At 43.7% G+C, this 19,925-nt stretch overlaps 1 protein-coding gene across 2 annotated transcripts in view; it reads left to right on the forward strand.

The window, feature by feature from the left end:
* Positions 1-912: 912 nt before the first annotated feature.
* The window catches only part of GRIK1 (glutamate ionotropic receptor kainate type subunit 1), a 171,198-nt gene continuing 152,185 nt past the window's right edge, over positions 913-19,925 (forward strand). For both annotated transcript variants that reach the window (XM_086462335.1, XM_086462343.1), the window contains exon 1: positions 913-1,048. In XM_086462335.1, coding sequence (XP_086318461.1) covers positions 913-1,048 — 136 coding nt within the window. The remainder of the gene's footprint in view (positions 1,049-19,925) is intronic.

Raw genomic sequence — 19,925 nt, forward strand, 5'->3', positions numbered from 1 at the left:
TGAATTTTCATCACCTGAACTTCACGGGCTCCTGATCCCAGGTGAGCAGCCCTGCAGTCCCCTCGCTGAGGCTCCTGCCACATCTGGGGACATGCACTGTGGGGACGCGTCTCCTGTCCCTCACTCGGTTGCAGCGATCCAGGGTAGCAAACACACCGCAGAAATTTCTTCCCTCCACCTTGACCCAACGGTGTCCCTCAGCCTCCAGATATTGGGCACCATCGCCTTACGCCCCACCTTCGCTTCTGGTCGTATTTCAAACCCCCATACACCCAGGAGGTGAAAAAGCAGGGGTTGTGGGGCTGGCGGGCACGGGGTGGGGGGAGACTTCCCCCAGGCCCAGGAGGGGACTCCAGCCTTGCGGGGAGAGACCCGCGGGGGCCGGAACAGGACGTAGCGGGGCGAGTGGGCTGGCGGGACCGGGGACAGGGAGCATCTCTGCTTCTCTCCCTCTCCTTGCCCTGCCCTTGTCCCCGTGTCTGCCCCCTGTCCCTGTCCTTGCCCTGCCCTGCTCCTGCCCAGCGCGGGCAGCGCGGGTCCGGCCGTGCCGGGGGAGGGAGGGGGAGTGTGTGTCCCCGTGTGCGTGGGGCCCCCCCCGCCTCCCGTCCCGGTCAGCCCCCGGAGCCGCCTCGCCCCGCCCGGGGCCGCCCCGCGGGAGGAGCCGTCGCCTCCCTCCCCTCCCGGCGGCGGCGGCGGCGGTGGCGGGGGGCGAGGGCAGCGGGGCGGCGGGAGCCGCGGGCGGCGGCGCAGCGCAGCGCATCGCGGCAGCGGCGGGAGCGCGGGCGGCGGGCGCGGAGCCCCCGCGCCATGGGCGGGCGGCGCGGAGCGGCGGCGCGCAGCCGGCCCCGCCGGGGGTAGCCGCCCGCGCCCCGCACCCGCGGAGCCCGGCATGAACTGAGGCGGGCGCGGAGGATGGCGAGAGCCCTCGGCCCGCGGTGGCCCCTGCGCCCGGCCCCGGGCGGCGGCGGCGGCGGCGGGGGGCTCCTCTTCGTGCTGCTCTGCGCCTCGGCCGGCCTGCCCCGGAGCGGCCAGCAAGTGCTGCGGATCGGTGAGTGCCGCCCGCGGGCTCTGCGCGCCCCGCTCCGCGGGCACCGCCGGCTCCCGCTGCCGGGGCCGAGGGCGGCGTAGGGGGCTTCTCGCTCCGGGACTCTTTCCCCTCGCTCCGAGGCTCTTCCCCTCCATCCTGCCCCGGGCGCTGCGCGGGTGCTTGCTTATGCGGGAGCAGCGGGACCCGCGTACCTCCCGCGGGGCTCGGCGCAGCCCGCGGGGAAGCGTCGCGCCGGGGCTGGGGCTGCTGGCGACGGCGGCTGGGCTGCCCCCAGCCCGTGGCTTTCCTCGGCGGGGCGTTTGCCCGGGGTGCGGGGAGCAGCCCGCCGCGTTTGTTCCGCTACCGGGCTTCTGTGGGGCTCCGCGGGTGCCGCTCCCGAAAGTTTGCGCCGGTGCGCGGCGGCGGGACGCGGGGAAGTTGGGTGCGTGGTTCACGGCGGAGCGGAGCGGGGCCGGGGTAGGGGTCGGGGCGAGTATCCCGGGAGCAGCTCGGGGCTGGCCGCGGGCGAGGAGGGTGTCCGCCCCCGGTGAAGCGCTCCGCGGCGGCGGGTGTGAGGTGCGCCCAGAGCCAGCCAAACGCCGCTCTCCCCGCCGCGCCGGGATGGGGGGTGGGGTGGGTGCAGGAATGGTTCGGTGACCTTAAAATGCGTGCGGAAAAGTGCTGCGGTGTCCTGGATCGGACGGCAGAGCAAGCAGCTACAGCATGAGAAGGGTAACCTTTTAGGATGGGGGGGACGTGTCTGCCCTCCTGTGCCCTCGGCCCCTAAACCTGGAGCGGGGGGAGCTCCGCGAGTGCTGGACATACGTGTAGCGCCAGAAAACAAGAATTTATTTTTTAGTAGAAAACTCCGCACCATGGAAACGGGGCTCAGCTCACAGGAAGCCTCTCTCCCCACAGTGGGTTTCTTGTGTCAGTCAAGCGAGACAGTGAATACAAAGTATCGGAAGAGTTAGGGGTTAGGAAAAACCGTGGAAAAGATGTGGGCAGATCTGTCACACTTCTGTCTCTCTGCCTATCCCTCTTTCGCTTGACAAACGCTGAACACGAAGCAAAAAAAAAAAAACAAAAAAAAAACCAAAACCGAAAAGAAGCTGTTTATATCACCCGAGGAGATACATTCCTACAGGCATGTTCCTGTGCAAAGTAAAAGATTGATGCCTTTTGACCTGGCAAGCGTTAACCTCACTCAGCTTTCCTCACCTGAGTGCTCCTTTAAACAGCAAGTGGAAAGCTCCTCATATGCTTAGAGAGCAAGGGACCTGGTGACTGAAACATTTCAATACATTAAGGGGTGCAGTCCCCCAAAGTGCTGAGCAAACACAAGGGGGGTGGGAAAAAAAGCTGAAGGCACTCGGCACCTTGCAGCCGAAAATCTATAGTAAGTTCATAATTGTCCATATTCAGCGTATGCTCACTTTTTTTCTCGTGGGATGCAGGTGAAGTTTGCTGTTTCTCTGCTCACCATGGCAGTGTAACTGTGCCGTGTTTGGAGCCGAGGGGAATGTCAGTGCACATGCACAGAGCACATGAAACACAAAGCTTTGTGCTCTCACAAATGGGTAAAATTAGGGCCAACGAAACTTGTGGAAGAAAGTAAACCATGTTCAAATAACTTAGCCACATGCTACAGCAGGATGCTTTGGAAATACACAAGCATCATCACTGCCACTAGGCAGCCTTAACTTGCTTACCTTTAAGGCAAATAGACTCTGAAGAAAAAGGAGCATACCAGATTTTAAAGGGAAGCTTATTTGCTTGACCGTAGTCTAAATGCTTAGCTCTGTGCAGGACGAAACCTCAGCTTCACAGCTGGCATCAGCATTGCAGGGACCCAGGCAGCGAGTTAGGGTGTGCACTTCTCCCTCTATCAACCTCCTCATTGCACAACTTGCTTTGCTGCTTCTGTTTGGTCTAGCGAGGCTCCCAGGCAATTGCCCACGTTGCTTTTCTCTGAAACTGCTCTGCATGGTTTGTAGATCTGCAAGATCTGTGTGTATCTCAAGTTCAGATTCACTCCATCAGTGAATGCAGCAATGGTACCCTAATACTGATTTGAGTCTGTTACTTGCACCATGATATAAACAATAATAAGTTTGACAAACTGCTCAGCTTTCAGTCACAGTGACCAAATACACATCCAAAGAGGCTGCCAGAGAACAAATGCTCCTTGTGTGTTATGTGTTTGTGAACGCCTAAAATATTAAATATATTCTTATTACTATAGTTATCTTGCCAATAAAGTAATGATGATATAAAATATTAATCCTTCACATCCGTTAACAGCAGCAAGTTTCTCTGTGGAATCTGTCACTCTTAGAGGTGACAAACAGAAGTAATGGCAATAACTCCTCAAACACTCTTTGTGATAACATAATAAAATCATCCCAAAGTGTTCCTGGCAGTGAAGAAAATGCTATTAAGCCATCAGATTTTCTTCTTCATGTTTTAGTTAATTAAGGAAAGGAAAGCACTGCTATAAAATGGTGCAGCAGTTTGCACCTGAATTAATACACTGGTAGTTTAATTGCATTTTCCACTGTTAGGGAGTTTCTGGATTTTTTTTTTTTTTTTTTTTTTTTAACTTTTCTTGCTTATAATACAAATGAATGGTTTCTCTTGTTGGTATTTAATTAGTCGAGAAAGGACATGCAAGCGACAGAAATTCTAGCTATTTCTCAGCATCTAGCTAATGACTACTTTTCTAGCCCTCTAAGCAAGAAAATGAGGGATGGCAATATGACCAGTAAAACTAACTCATTAGGATAAAAATAATGGATTTGGGATAAGATACAGTTTTCATTTCAGGTAATACAATACTTAAATTTTAGTGTCTTACTGAGTATTTCTTTCGCGGTCATCTTAAAAAGCTTTTCCCTTGATATATGCACTAATAGAGCTATCCAAGGAAATACCATCTTTATCTACACATAAACCACTAGACTATATTATATAGAGGTATATTTAAAGTTCATGACCCTAATATTTTTGATTTAATACCAAGGAATTTCTAGTTTTTACACTGAGTCAACCTAACCTTCTTATCTATTCTACTTGTACCACTTGTATAAAATAAATGAACTTAAATAACAGAAGGAAGAATATAAATTAAGACAATCAGGTGCTAAGTCGCAGAAACAGCTTCCAAAGGACTCAGCAGCAACAAAATTTATTTGTTAATACAGGACACAGAGCTTTCTGATTTCTTACTCTATGTCCTTAAGGCCATTACAACTTCTGACTAGGTTATAAGAATATACTTCAGCAATATTACATGAAAATTTTTTAATGGTGGTTATTCAAGCCACACTCTGGATTAGGACTAACCAATAGCTGAGAAACTACGCAACTTATTAACATATCACTGGAGTTAATTAAAAAGAGAATGTGGCAGTTCTCAGCAAATACCTGTAGGAAGTTATACTTGGATGAATCTTGGAATTGATCTCTAAAATTAACAGCTCCTGAAAATGAGCAAATGAGCAATTTTTAAGTTTCATAGAAATTGCTTTAGGTGATGAAATAGATACCCTTCAGTTCGTACCAGAAGTAATTTTCAGTAATTTGTGTGTTTCTGTACTTAAATGGAATATTTAAGTACGGGTTCATACTCTGCACTGATTTATTCCTTGCTCAAGCAAAATTCCCAATAGTTTAGTGAATTGTGTTTTCAAAGATGCAGGATTAGCCCCGTAATATTTCTCCCCAATTGAGAAATACAGATTTTAAACAGACACACATAAGTAAACCTTACCTGCAAAATATTATTTTCTATAAGTTGAAATTTTCAATATAGATTTCAAAATATATGTCTATATTTCCCCAAGCAGGGCTAGAGCTGTGAGGTTTTTTCATGTGTGATATTACCATTACCATACTGTGAGAATGATAAAGATAAAAATCTAATTAATTTCACTGCAAATTTGCTACTTTTTGTCAAGTCTTTTTGAGATTTTGTTTGTGAAAGGTATGATATTAATACACATTTGAGCTTCATCAGTGTGACGTGGCAAAAACTGTATTTGGAAAGTCTCTATCATATTTGAACATCATTCAAAGTGTTACTTTTCAAAAGTATTTCTTACTAGGTGCCTACAAGTTCTTCTCTTCCATAATATAGTGGGGCTGCATTTTCTGTCATTAGATGATGAGGCATTACCTACATTTCGTTCACCAGATCCTGAATGCTTGGTGGTTTATCATTTCACTGTAACACATTGCCTAAATTTTCTCATTCTAAACTTAACAGAAAACTTTTTTGCCTCAAATATTTCTAAAGGATTGCTACCAAAACCTCCAAACGTTAATTTTTATGCATCTCCCTCCTCATTGGATTTGACAGTACTGTACAAGTGTGAGACAGTGCAACGTTTGGCTTGCGTGCTTTACATGGTTTATCAAGTTAAAAATATCCTATAAAAGACAGATGAAAAATGTATTGCCAGCACCTCAGCAGGGCACTCCAGCAAGTCTACACTTGTGCAATGAAAGGTCAGTGGAGCCGAGTGGTGTCAATGCGTACAGGGAGCTCAGGGAAAACACCTGACTGCATAATGATTTGCACGGTTTCACCCTAAATTCTTAAAATCAAAATCTCATTGGTGATTTGTGTTCTGCTATTTAGGCTTGATGATGCAGAGAGGTGGATTGCTTTGGGTTCCATACCATTGTATTTCCAGGCTTTTATACTGTGGAAGGTGTTTGCCATACTGGGTTTCTCCACTGGGGAATATTAGAAAGTTGTAAAGCCAGTGCTCAGCTGATGCAAATGTGCGTCCTTTTATTGAACTCAAGGGAGCTATGCCAGTTTAAATTGCCTGAAGAGCTGCCCGGACATACTTAATATATTGAGAATGATGAAACTTTTGTAATTCCCCTGACCGACCTGCCTGCTTACCACCTTTCCTAATGATGGGTACAATCCAGCAAAATCAGGTCCTGTGCATCTTTAGCTCTTTTGTTTCACACATATGCACTCTACAGAGCATTTCTGGAGCTTATTCCTGAGGCTGAGCAATAGGGGTCTTGGGGTCCATGAAGCTTGCCAAGTGTTGTGGCAACTGACTACACTGTCAGCTCTTGATGCCTCAGTAAAGGTGTTTTCTGAGTGGCTGTGCCATGGCCAGAACGTCCTTATTGCTGGTGTGGTATAAAGTGCTGCTCAGGATTTGCAGAAACTTTCCAGAAAATTGGGGGTTTGCATGTCTGTTGTCAGAATATACCTACATCCTAAATATCTGCTTTAGCATGAAACAGTAAAAGTGCATGATAGTCTTCAAATAGTCTATAACACTGTGGCTTGATGATTATGCAGCAGGCAGCCAGCTGCTCAGGGCTTTATTAACAAAAACACTGAGCTTGAGCTGCTTCTGTCCTGGAATACTTGTCACTAAATGTTGGTGGAGAACAACAAAGAAAGGTCTTGAGACCAGAAAATTAAAACTAAGTAAGCAAGGCTGGATTTCCCTAGCTTGGACCAGAGCTAGGACAGTTTAGACAGTATGGAGGGAGATAAAAACATTTAAAAATACGTCATGAATATATGTTAGTCCTGCATTTCACATCTTCGGTGATATGTTGTTAACTACGGCAAATTTCACATAGCTATCTTAGGAAAAAGTCAAGTGGGTTATAGGAGAATACATTGGAAGGCGAGCCAGGACATTGATATCTGTTCTGTAGCATTTTATTATATTCTCTTAACTTATGCAAGGTGTATCCTAATGTGCCCCTGTGCAAAATAGGTCCATAGTGCTGCAGTGAGCTCCAGGTGGGCAGATAAATAGGACATCCTGCTGTGGTTCACCAAGGCTTCAAAAGCATTTATGTAACACATGTGCATCAGTTCAGAGAGTTAAGATTTTGGTAAAATACAGGATGAAATCTTCAAAACAATGAAACTGATGAAATTTTGCAAAAGGATAAGAATTTTTCATCAAGTAATTTTTTTATGCCAAATGGTTGATACTTGTCCTAGTACTTTTTCAGTTAACAATTCATGCACAGTACCGTGATTATTGCAGGAAGAACAAATCTTATAAATAAAACAAAATAAAATTTCTCTGAATTTAATCTCTTGCTTAATAGCCTACTTACAGTGTTCAGGTGTAAAAGTGTTTTTAAAATTCCTGTAGCTTTCTCATAATGCCTAATTTTACTTACTCAGAGGGCATTTGCCTCAGCATCAGTTCTTGCTGTAACTATAAGCTCCTCCATATGGCCCTGTCTTCGCTTAACATTTTCCATTCAGACTGCAAGTACAATCTCAATACTGTTTTTTCATTACAGTCTGTTGTGTATATCCCGGTCAGTAATAAAGCTTAAATCCTGCTGCCCCCCGCCCCCCCCATATTTTAAACAACTGCCTCTAATCTTCTTTTCTCAGAAAGGCTTGATTTGACCAACTAGACTATAGATTGTACTGCAGTAAAAAAAAAAAATCCTCTCCAAGAACTGATTAGTTTTACTCCACAGCTTTGGATCTGTAACCCGCAAGCCTGGTATGTCCTAGTTTTTCGTTGACTTTAGATTTTAGTTTGCAGTAATGAGTTTATGATTTTGGGAAAGCTTTGCCGTGGGAACATTATTACCCTTCCCTCTCTCTTTCTTTCTCTTTCTGCTGAAGGTGATACAGTATTATTTAGAAAATGATTAGCTTTGAAATAATGAATTTGCTTTCACCAAGCAAAATCAAAATTCAAAATTAAAACTGTTTCGTTATTCCAAATAGGCATCTTTTTCATCTCAGCTAGAGGAGTATCTGATAGGGCTGCTAAAGTATCTTAAAGTATCTTTTTTTTTTTTCCCCCCCGATTCCTCTGACAGTGCCGAAGGTTCCTTACGTTATCTTTACAGCTTCACCTGTATCGAGACAATAAATTAGGGTGGCACAAACACTGAGAAATATGAATCAGTTATATGGTCCAGCAGTATGGGTAAAGAGTTAGAAGTGGTCTCAAAGGCTCACTTCTGAGCTTCTTTTTTGGGGCTTTTACAGTTACACCTTCTAGTTGTTTTTCTCTTTGTGCTTTCAGACTGCACCACCACAAGTTTAAAACAGGAGCGTTATAAATTCTGTTAGCATTGAAATTGTTCCCATGTTCTGCCATCAGCTCTGCACATGCAAACTTGGTCTATTTCAAGGAAAATTATGTTTACAGCACATTGATTCTGGCTGGGGTTCAAGACCAGCCATCCTTCCATATTGCTAAATGGTATGGAGGCCCTGGTGCAATGCTGAGTAGGTGGAAGTGACAGTCAGAGTGCAGAAGTATCTCCAGAAATAAGGAGCAGGACTTGTTTTGAGTGAGCAAGAATGCAAAACTCATTGTTCTACCTACATATGAAGGAACAGCAAAACTTCCCACAGCCGTTACATCCAAACAACACTTCTGCTAGAAGCATTATCATAGATACTGAGGCTTTGCTTTGGCTCTCAGGTGGAGAAGGAATAGAGCCCTCCTGAATTCAGTGGTACACTACTGAGACCTTAAAATCACTGTGATTTTGCATGCTCTCCTACAGAGGAAAAAAGCCCCCAACAAACCAAAACCAACAAAAAGCTAACACGCTTTTTAAAAAGATCAATCATGCTAAAATATATAAAGAGCCATTCACTACACTGTTAAGTAGTACAGGCTCTTCAGTTCTAAAGCTTTGGACAAAATAAGCAGGAAAAGACACTATTGTATGTAGATCGAAAGGTTTGGGAAAAATGTGATTTTAAAGGAATAACATTAGGTAGCTATAAGAAAAGAAGAAAAAATATTTGAAGATAAGAGTTTATTCTCCTCTTCCCCTGGGATGAGCAATGCAGCGGAGTCCTGCCAGGATGCTTAAATGGCTCTTGCTGCCACTCACTTCTACTAAAGATCACCTCCCCTTCCCCTCCCAGGGAGAGATGTGTCATTAATGTCCTCAGCATGCAAGCAAGATCCCCAGGTGAGTAATTAGGCTTGCCTAATCTGCCACTGCTGTTTCTGCAGTTAATGGCAGTCTGTATGTCAGCCTGACATATCCTAAGTATTACTTTAGTAACTTACTTCTTTAATGCCTTCTCCTTACTTCTTTAAGTGCCTTCTCCTACCTGAGATTTGGCTTTCATGATCCATGACAGCACACACAGAAGCCAGTAGCTTTCTAACTCTCTGCTTTCCTGCAGCGAATAGCAAGAGCAGCCCACGCATCTAGGCTTACAGCTATGTCTCTAAACAGGTAAATCAAAGGATGCTGCTTCTCTTTACAAGTCTTGCCTTGTTATAGATTTGCCTAGCTGTAGTAACACTACTATTGTATGTTGTGATGCAGTAGAACAACTAAACAATGAACAACTACTATGAATTGTGCTATCTTTAGGGGAAGCTGGATTTTATAAACTGGGTTTAGCATAATACTGCAAGACAGTATTGAGAAGAAAAGCTGTGTATGCCTTGTATTCTTGGATCATATAATTAGAAGGCAAATCTGTGGAAATGGGTGCTTTTGGGGTCTACCATGCAATTAAAGGTTGTATTGAACTAGTTTCCTTACTGCTTTGTCTCATGTAGTATGAACAGTGTCATATTTCAACAAGAATTGTCATGAGTAATAACAACACTGAGATCTTCTGAAGCAGTAGAACTCAGAGTACTTCACAAAGCACATACAATTAGTTTTATTTCATGACTGGGGAAGCCAAGGCCAGATAACTGAAGTGTTTTGCTGGCAAACTTGTGGCAAGGCTGGGAGTGACTCCAGGTCTCTTGAGTGCCATCACCACAGACCTCTGCTCACTGCATCACAATTTTGACATTTTCTTATAGTTTGTATTTTAGGTGAAGATTTGCATAAATCCTTTGGGATCTAGTAGTATGAAGTGCTAAGTGTTGCTGCCTCAGAGGCCCAAGTGTGTTTAGTTTATAGGTAGGTGTTTTCTGGCCTGAAGGATTTGCACACACTTTGAGCTCAGCCCCATATGTGCAGTGCAAAGCAAACAGCGCTGAAGATTTTCCCTGACACTGGAGGGTTCTCTGAAGAAGCAGAACACATGGCTTCCTCTCCTGATTTGGGCAGTGGCCAAATATTAGGTGCTGTATCTGACCAGAAACCCCTCAAGGGCCACAAACGTCCGTGGCCCTTGGAAGTGCCTTTTCACTGCTCAGATTTCTTCTGAGCATCTTTTCAGCATGATTTGACATGTCATCTTCAGCCTCTGGCTTCGCATCTGCTCAGCAGAGTGGTGTTCTGCTGAAGATCAGGTGTGGTAAGTCTTACCAAGGGGTGGACACCTTTAGGATACCGACAAATTTCAATTTTTTTTCCCCATTTTGGCACTCCCACGGACTACTCCACTATGGCACACATGCTATCTCTAATCATATATAGTTTGAATACAGAAACGTTTTGTTATATATGTCCTTTCTAGAAGGATATTATGTACATTAGCAAGATGGTCAAGTGGTTTACTAGGCTGTAACTCCCAGGCAAATACAGAAACCTGTGTGAATTGGCTTGACTTGTTCTCTTGCATCCTCTTTGTTCCAGCGCCATATTTCCCCCTTCTCCCCCAAGAAAGGGTCTAAGCAGTTAGAAAGAGGCTTTCAGACCATTCGAGCCATATGCAGTGGTGTAGATTGTACCATTAAAACTGTTGAAGTTTTTATCAAATATTCACATGTCCTTAGAAAATTCTGCAGCCATGCTAGCTAGGAATTAACTCTGGCTTCAGAAACTACACATCTCAGTGCTTACAATCCTTTGCCTTCACTGTCTTGATCTCATCCCTGATGAAGAGATGGACAACTGAAAATTAGATGCACTGAGATGTAAACATCCAGAGGAAAAAAACCCTCAAAATACAATTTTTACTTCCACAAAATTAACATTTTCTCTGCTTACACTCAAGAAAAAATACAAGAGAAGCCCAAACGATTTTAATCCTCCTTCCCACTCTGCAAACGGCATTCTCCTAAATGTCTTGGGGGCCCTGTGCCAATCGAGTCATTTCTATAAAGGTTATGAATAGGAATCTCAGGCCTGATGGAATGTGAAAAGTAGTTTACGTGAAATAGTCACTTCATTTTCAAGGAACTGCAAATTAATCCTGATTTCTCTGGAATGGTCCCAAGAGATTAATCTCGAGATGTCTGAGTCCATATCAAGTTTAGAGGCTCTCTATCAGTAGTCAGAAGAGAGGAGGCCAGGTTGCTGCAGCAACAGTGTGACATATGTAAAACTCTGTTTGATTATGTCAGTATCACAGAGAAAGCTGTTTAAAAGTTAGGTCAGGTTTTTTAGCTGTACTATATACTATTTCCAGAGACTGTCAGTCACTATCAGATTGGCCAATGAATCAAAATGCATGATGAATAACTTCAGCAATCTCTTGTGAATAGCAAGTTAGCTGTCCACATAAAATAATATAGTAATAAGCTATTGAGAACTATTAAAGAAACTAGAATTAAGTCACTTAAGAATTTTTCTCTGCAATTTGGAGACAAATCAAATTACAATTTCTGATTAAAATATTTTCATGTTTTGTTTTTGAATGCTTTTATTCATCTTAGGATTCAGAAAGAACATAAGAAATTACTTAAAAATCAAACACATGATCTTTGATAGTCTGTTGGGGTGTGAGATGAATGAGTAAATATCTTCTGGTACGGGGTGCAAGAAGGACATGGAGTCACTGCTGTACTATTCTCCCTTATGGTTGTTCAAACTCATTTTGTATGATGAACTATACTCACACTAAAAAAAAGACTTTGTTAATAGAATGCTATATCCCCAATTTATTCATCCACACTTAAAAATATTAAATGCAAAAGACTGTAGAAAAAGAGTGCAGTAAATGAGGCAGAAATCCTGAAGAATAATGTATGTAGTTAGATAACAAAAGATGTGATTTTGAAGTTGCTCAGTCAACATTAGTTTGATATTTCCCATCTTCTTGGGTTTCGTTTTTTTATTTTATAGGTTTATTTTAAAAGCTTTTGGTACAATTCCCTATCACTGTTTAAAAAACAATCAGAAATGCCAGGGATGTTACCCTCATGCCCTGCAGGCATGGCAAGGGTCGCTAGTGCAAGGCAGGATGGAGGCCTGTGCCACCCGTCACCAGTAGATGTGGCTGTTCTCCCTATGGACTTGGCCCTAGAGAAGGATGAGACGTGCTTCTGCTGATGTTTTTCCAGAGGTATTTGGTGATGGGAAGCTGGCTGGCAGCTCAGCAAAGGGGCAGCGCAGGCTCCTGACTCATACTGCTGCAGGCACCAAACCAGGCAAGGGACAGGCTTGTTTCTGCAGTTCTGGGCAACGTGTTCGTCGTGCAAATGCATACAGTAGGTACTTAACTGGTCATTGGTAAAAAGCTGTCACTGACTGCATTCACAGCACCAGGCCATCAAATTTTAAACCCCTGCATGAAGATACTCTTGGTGAAAACATTGTTGGTGAAAAGATTATCAGAATGTTTGTAGTTTGGGCAAAAAAATGTATTTTTTATTCTCATGAACAGCTAAAACCTCCTGTATTCAGTCTGAGACAGCTGAAGGATAGGGGAAATGTCATTTTAGATGACTAACAATTGACAGAATTATAAGCAGCTAAAGACAACTTTGCGTAGTGGACAATGTCTGGAGTCCTTTCTTATTAACAGCTGCTGCAAGGTCTTACTGACAACACTTACAAAAGATGAGGTGGAGCTCCCTTGTGGGAAATCTCTTTCACCCTTGCTGGGTTGAAGCACTTTTTGCGCCTCAGTCATCAGCCAGCATGAGCCTTGCCTGCCTTGTAGGTCCAATCTTGATGGTCAGAGTTTCAGGTCTGTTTTCTGGTAAAGGACCATGTAAGCTCAAGGTACAGTGACAAGACGGTGGCCTGCGGCAGTTCTGACAGCTGTGGCAAGGCAGTCTGGCTTCTCTGACATCAGCCTGCTAAGACAAGCCAACGTGGGCTGTTCTTCTCCTGACATGTTGCACAGTGAAATACTGCAATCTTACAGTGACATGCTATTTCCTTCACTGGAGCTCTATCTGCTTAAATAAACCCATTAAAGATGGGCATTTGTTCTTTCTTGAACAAGTTTCCATTTGCTTGTCTGCTAATGGCCAAGTAGTGCAGAAAGAAGTACAAGGTTTCCTGCTTCTGCATTCGGAAATGGTTTGGGGAAGGTCCCTCTGAGGACACACATCACTCTTGTCTGTAACACGTGTTCCCTGAGCCTGGTGGTAGGGATCTGGGCAGAGGGGGATTTCTCTGCAGAGAATGGCTTAGTATCCAGTGTGTATAAGCTGGTATGGTGTGGGGACTTTGAAGAGAGACCGCACAGCTTGTGACTGTGCTGAAATTCACCGGGGGTGATCTGCTGCTAAGCCACCGCGGTGTTGGTGTTGGGATGACTTCAGCACTCACCTGCAGCTCGCTGCCACACAAAGCCCCACGGAGCTGAGCGGATGCCATCGAACACAAATTCTAAAGATTTTGTCCCCAAAGCTAAAGGAGTCTGTGGTTATAAGGAAGCCAGATGTTGATGCAGCTCAATGCATTGCATAGATTGCTTCTCTGCACAGGCCTTGATCCCTCTGTTTCTGCTTCCCTTCCCTCTGAGCGTGGAGATGCTCAGCTTGTCTGGCCACGTGCTCTGGTGTACAATTTGATCCTGCCACCAAGGCCACTTTCAGAATTTCAATGTAAAAATGATGTCTTTCTTCTTGCTATCTCCGATCCAACAACTTGTACACAAAAAGCTTTTTATTCTTCTGAAGCTGCTTCCTTTCAACTATGCCAAACCACCCCAAAAACTTATCAGTGGGGCACCTCAGCTGAAGTCTAATATGAGCTGATGCTTTTCTGACTGTAACTATCTTGAAAATTTTCGTTTCACGTGCGAATCGTTTACTTATCTGCTAGAAACATATGTTAAGAGAAGTTACGGCTCTGTTGCCTAAGGTGTATTTTAATACAGGGGAAGAACTGCTTCAGATATTTCACATTACATCTCCTAGCTTTATCTAGTGCTGTAAATTATAAAGCTGCTCCATTGAACTGAATGAAGATTAAATTTCTGAACACTGTTTCCTGAAGAATGCATATTTTTCTCTTTGAAATGAAGAATCTGTCCTGCATCAGTGTGGCTCACTGCATACTTTGCTGCCCAAGCCTTTCTTTTTTTTATTAGGGTGCCAGGCTGTTCCCTGGGGACCATGTCCTGTCGTTGATCCGTGTACTGACATTAAAAAGCATCTGCAGATGGAGTGAGTGTGAAATGTGCCCTGAACAGCAAGTGGTCTGGGAAACTGTAATCCTTATGCTGTCATCTTGAAATCAAAACCGTCATGAAGGAAAACTAGCAAGAAACATTTATCTTCTCATCTGTGTAGACCTTCTCCTGTAGATGCCTGATGCCTGTGTAATACATGGATGTGTTTTAAAAAGACAATTTCTTGCAGCATGCAAGCAAAACACTTATGCACTGCTGTTTTACTCAGACACATGCCTCTATCAGGCTGAATTCCTGGCATCCAGCCCTCTTCTCTTAGGTCTTCCAATGTGGGGAGATGTCCTCTGTGTTTGTTTCCTTCTGTGCCTGACACAGGCCCCTGGGAGGAAGCTGAGTGGGTGCCTCCTTTAAAGCAACATAGTACCAATAAGATTGAGTGTGCAAACAGTTCTGTTGCCTCTGTATAAAAGCATGAATTTGGTTCCATTTCCTCTTATGAATTGTATCCCACCCATGCACACATGCATGCAAAAGCCAGGCACTACAGCTGCCCCAAATGCTGCTTGCTCAAAACTGCAACACGACTGTCTGGTGCAGACACTTCACGGGGCTGGAGGATGTTAACCAACGTGGGAAGAGCACCAGCGCTGAGGTTCCTCATGGCCTCTTCTTTGTGCCATTCTCATCACCTTCATGGGGGGAGTGGAGGGGGAGACACAGTAGCATGGCACCTCATTTCCTCCCTCCTTCAGGAGCCCTCGTATTCTTTCAGGAGCAGCACATGGAGGAGCAACAGCATCTCCTTTCTGTTGAAGAGAAAGCAGTGGTGGCAAGCACGCCTGAGACTGCTGCAGGCAGCGTTTTTCTGGGTGAGTGGGTCGAGGCCACGTCCGCCTTGTCAAATTCTCCATCAGCAGAGACACTCGGGGCGTGCAGCATACGTCTCGACCTTTTCAGCTGCGCTGGGGTTAGCACAAAATCAGAGGAAGAGAAAGAAAATGTTTTCTACTAATTAGGTGGCTGCATGCTTTGTGCTCTCTGGTTCTTTGCTTTAAATGGGAATGTTTCTGTGTGTAAGCAGATTACTTCTGTGTTAATCAGGGTGTTTCATAGCCTGTTTTATATAGGCAAAAGTTAGTCCAGTTTTCCATGATACATTGAAATACTTTGCACAGCAAGATAATGAGAAGGGCTGATGAGGGAAAAGAGAATTGTTCTTTATAGATCCAGAATAATTATTATGACAGCTACTGTTTTAAGATGACTTGTGATACTAATCTATTTCTACAAGTCCATAAGCAAAAAGGTGATGGCATCCCACCTTTTCTTCCTCTTCACAAAGGTAATTTCAGGAAGCTGTTGTATCAATCCTTGTCCTGAGTATTTCTGTGAGTGCTAAATTGTTATCATGCATTGTCAGTAAACAGGTGAATTCTGTTTCTGGGCAGCTGTACTTATCCTTAGCACTTTCCCTCTATCCTGTGAGAAACTTCATCAGAGTCAGTCTTGATCTGTTTTCTGGGTTGCATATTGTTTTACAAGTGTCATGTACAAGAGAACAAAAACTTCAGAAAGCTTATGGCTTACTGAAACTGCCCCCAGAAACAAACACAAAATGCTGCCTATCAGTGAGGGGCAAGGGGAAAAGTATCAGATGCAGCCCTGGGAGCAGCCAGGTGAGTGGAGGAGGAGGGGCTCCAGGTGCCTGAGTAGGGATCCCCTGAAGCCCCTGGAGAGACCATGGTGGAGCAGATATCCACACTGCAGCTGTGGAGGACTCTAGGCTGGAGCAGCTGGATATGCCATGAAGGAAATGGACCACGGAGAGCCCATGCTGGAGCAGATTTGTCTTGGGAGTCTGAAGCCAATGGAGAGGACCCATGCTGGAGCAGGGCAAAAGTGTGAGGAAGAAGGAGCGGCCGAGAGGAGCTGCTACGGGCTGACCGCAGCTCCCTGTTCCCCATCACCGCTGTACTGCTCAGCAGGGAGGAGGTAGAGGAGTCGGGAATGAAGGAGTGAAGTTGAGCCTGGGGTAAGGGGGAAAGGTAGTGTTTTAATTTGTCTTTGTTTCTCACTATCCAAATCTATTTTCATTGGCAATAAATTAAATTAATTTTCCACAATTTGAGTCTGTTTTGCCCATGGCAGTAATTGTTAAGCGATCTACCTGTGTTTTCTTTGACCCACGAGCTTTTTAATCTTAGTTTTCTCCCTCTGTCCTGTTAAGGAGGGGGAGTGAGAGAGCATCTGGGTGGGTGTCTGGCAGCCAGCCAAGGTCGACTCACCACAACAAAGATGTGGAAAAATTGAGAAGTAGTATTTCCATGGAGTTTATATTAGTATTGTTAATTTTTAGCAACTTCTAACAATAATAGTGTGAAGCTACTTCTCTCCAATGGCTTTTAACTGCTGTTGTAAAGGCTGGAGTTTCTTAGGTGGGAGACTTTGCTGCTCAGTGATACCAGCTGACTATGCATTTGCACAGTAAGAAATTGGATTTTTAAATAATTTAAATAACTGATAGTTTAGAAGATGCAGAGCAAACTTTGCTGGGGAGGTTTAATTAATGCTAGAATTTCTGGCTTTTGTATTTGCAACTCAGCTGTTTGCGATACCAAAAGCATATTTTATTACAATTCTTAGAATGATGCAATGATTCATAGTATTTTATAATGGCATAATATGAATGTAAATTTACATTAGTAAACTCTCTTCATTGGTTATTTGACCCAGAATTCCAAAGGCATTGGAAAAATTCTGAATGAAGTGTAGTTACTGCTCATGCCAAATTGGCAGGTTTTTTATCTTGTTATCACTGCTGAATTAATCCATATTGGAGAATTAGCAAGAATCAAAGAAGCATTTTAAAAGGAATGTTCAACACATTTAGCTAGAATTCTAATACACACAATTCTGTTCCATCATTAGTCCTCTAAGATAAAACAGAGACAGGCAGGATACAAAGAGGTGATGTTCAGCCATACTTCCGATTTAACCCCTTGAAAGTAAGGCTTATAATTAAAATGTGGATTCCTACCAAGTAAAGTAGTGCTGACAGGCTTCTTCAGCACACATCATATTTAAAATCACTTCCTACTTTTGGCAGGGCTGAAGGAAGCAGGCACAGACTTGTTTCAAAACTCAGTCCTTCTTCCATAGTAATCAATTTATTATAAACTTCATTGGCAACAGGTAAAGCCTGGTGACTGCACGTACAGCTTCTCCAGGAAGTTTGATTGGCGTGAGCTTTAAACTGCCTATCTTTAGCAGATTTAACTGCAAAAATTCTTTGAAAACTGAGCCCCTGCTCTTACCTGTGAGAAAATCTGTGAGTAAATGGGGTACAAAATCATCTCTTCTGATTCTCTGTCCTTTGTTTTAAGTGACAGTCCAGTTTTTCTCAGAAAAAAAAAAAAAAAAAAGACCCAAAGGCTACTTTAGCTCTGTCTGTCCCAGAATCAATGGAGCTGTGGCAGTTTACAGTGATGAGGTTCTAGCAAGCGCATTATTCTGATGGAGAGAACAGTTGGGCAATTTACTGCAGCTCATCTAAACTGAAAATGAAGGTTCTGGGTTCCATTAGTTTGAGGAAATCAACAGCAAAAGGCCTCCTCCTACTTCCTTTTTCTCCAGCTGCTGATTTTGCCGAGTTCTCCCACTTTTGCAAAGGTTTCCTTCTCTGCCCTGCTTGTTCTCACCAAAGCAGAGGCATGGAAAGAATGCCAAAATTCACTAGTTTATGGTAAGAACAGGTTCTATCAGGTGTAAGTTACTGATGGTGCTGTAAACAGGTTTGAATAAGAGAGCTGGAAAGTCTTCTAGCCACAGTTTCTAGAAACAGCATAATTATTTACAATCACGTGGTTGGAGCTAGCACAGCAAACACTAAAAGTGCAAACGTGGATTTATATAGAAGAATGTCTTGTTAGAAAAAAATCTTCCCTTGCTTTGTGCAGCTTAGCACAGAGCTTCTGATTCAGTACACGAATATATCAAATAAGGTCAAGTATGATACAATTTTGGTGTCATGCTGAATTCATGGTAGAGCTAATATTGTTACACTCCTGTTGTGACTGACATAAACCTGTCACATTTTCAATAGGGTGATTCATGAAAGATACAGAAGAATCAATGGAGATAAAAATAGGTAATACGATAACAGCATCCGTCTCATCATAATTTTGCTTGTATTATACTGAGTAACCTGATTAAAAGAATCATATTTAAATGTAATCTGACAAAACAGCTTATAAAAATGAGAGTGAGAGAGAAGGAACCCAAACTGGCGAGCTTTGCAGGTAAGCCAGGGAGTAATATATCAGTCTCCACAGGGGACACAACCCCTGTCACCAGCAGCAAGTTCCCTGTACGAAGGGGGATGGCAGGCAGCCCCGATCATTTGTGAAACCTGCCCTCAACTGGAGAACTGCAGGCAGCCGGGCACATTTCTACTCAATGAGAGCCAATCTGAAATAAAAAGACCCTGAATGATATGCTACAAAGTAAAAAATCTCCTTTGTATTCACACCTAGGATGGTACAGGGGTCTCTGGGTCCCCATGGCCTGTGATTCTGTCTGAATATTTTGAGGCTGTTCAATCACTCCTATAGCTGGTAGGAAAGGTGCATTCTGTATTTTAGGACGGAATAGCTTCTGCCATTCTTCGTACATACTTGATGGACTCTTGAGTGTGTTACTCAAAGAAAGGAAAGACAGCTGTGAACATATAAAACACAGTGTTGCAACTTACTAATTTTAGTTTTCCTCCCACGCTATTGATCTCTAAATACACAGGAATACTTCGGGTGAGGTCTGTATTATCCGAAGAGCTCCCAGACCTCTAAAGAGCCAACTGAATTTACAGATCCTCATCCAAGGATCAGGATCTGTTCAGTTTGTTTGTACTGTATCCTGAAAAATAAAACGTTGCTGCTACATCCCTTTTACTGGATAATGAGGCTGCATTTATTCTGAGGCACAGTAATGCTTATATTGCAAGTTCAGAAAAAAGAAAGAAGGAAGGAAGGAAAGGTCCAAGAAACAAACTATTTATGGAAGAGCAGATCTAATGAAGACCAGACTTATCTTCTGCTTCTCCCCATCGCACAGTTACTGTAACCTCAGCTGCCGTTCTTGTTCCCTCTTGACCTCCTCCCTGCAGCAGCACCTGTGGTTGTCCTTTTTTTTTTCTAAGTCCTCCCACCTATGCCTAAATGACGAGTGGCAAGAGACAGTAGTGTTGTTTCCAAGAGGCACACAGCCAGCAGATCAAGCCCATGGGTAACTTGAGCTTTTCCTTCAGTGAGGCAATTTACTACATTCCTCAAACTGTTTTTCAGAAAATTTGTAAGAATTGCGTGACTTTGAGACCTCTACCATTTGTCAAACTTGGCTAAAGGTGGCCAGTGGTTAATTATTGGTGCTTGGCCAGTGGTTAAATTATTGGTGCTAACAGGACTGAGATGATCAGATAGCATCATTTTGCAAACTTTGTTTCCTTAGAAAATCTGGCTGAAAAAGGGACTTAAAGTTTTTGGCTTAAGAAATCAGATGAGTCTATTACCTACAAACTAGATTATATCTGAGATATCCAAAATACAGGTTTGCCCCATTCTACATTCTGTGAAGATGTATAATCAAAATCGAAGTGTTGCTGCTTTTGCCATGAAGCTTGCGCTTTTG

This window comes from Leptosomus discolor, chromosome 1 (assembly GCF_034619465.1).
Source record: "Leptosomus discolor isolate bLepDis1 chromosome 1, bLepDis1.hap2, whole genome shotgun sequence".
Classification (NCBI taxonomy): domain Eukaryota; kingdom Metazoa; phylum Chordata; class Aves; order Leptosomiformes; family Leptosomidae; genus Leptosomus; species Leptosomus discolor.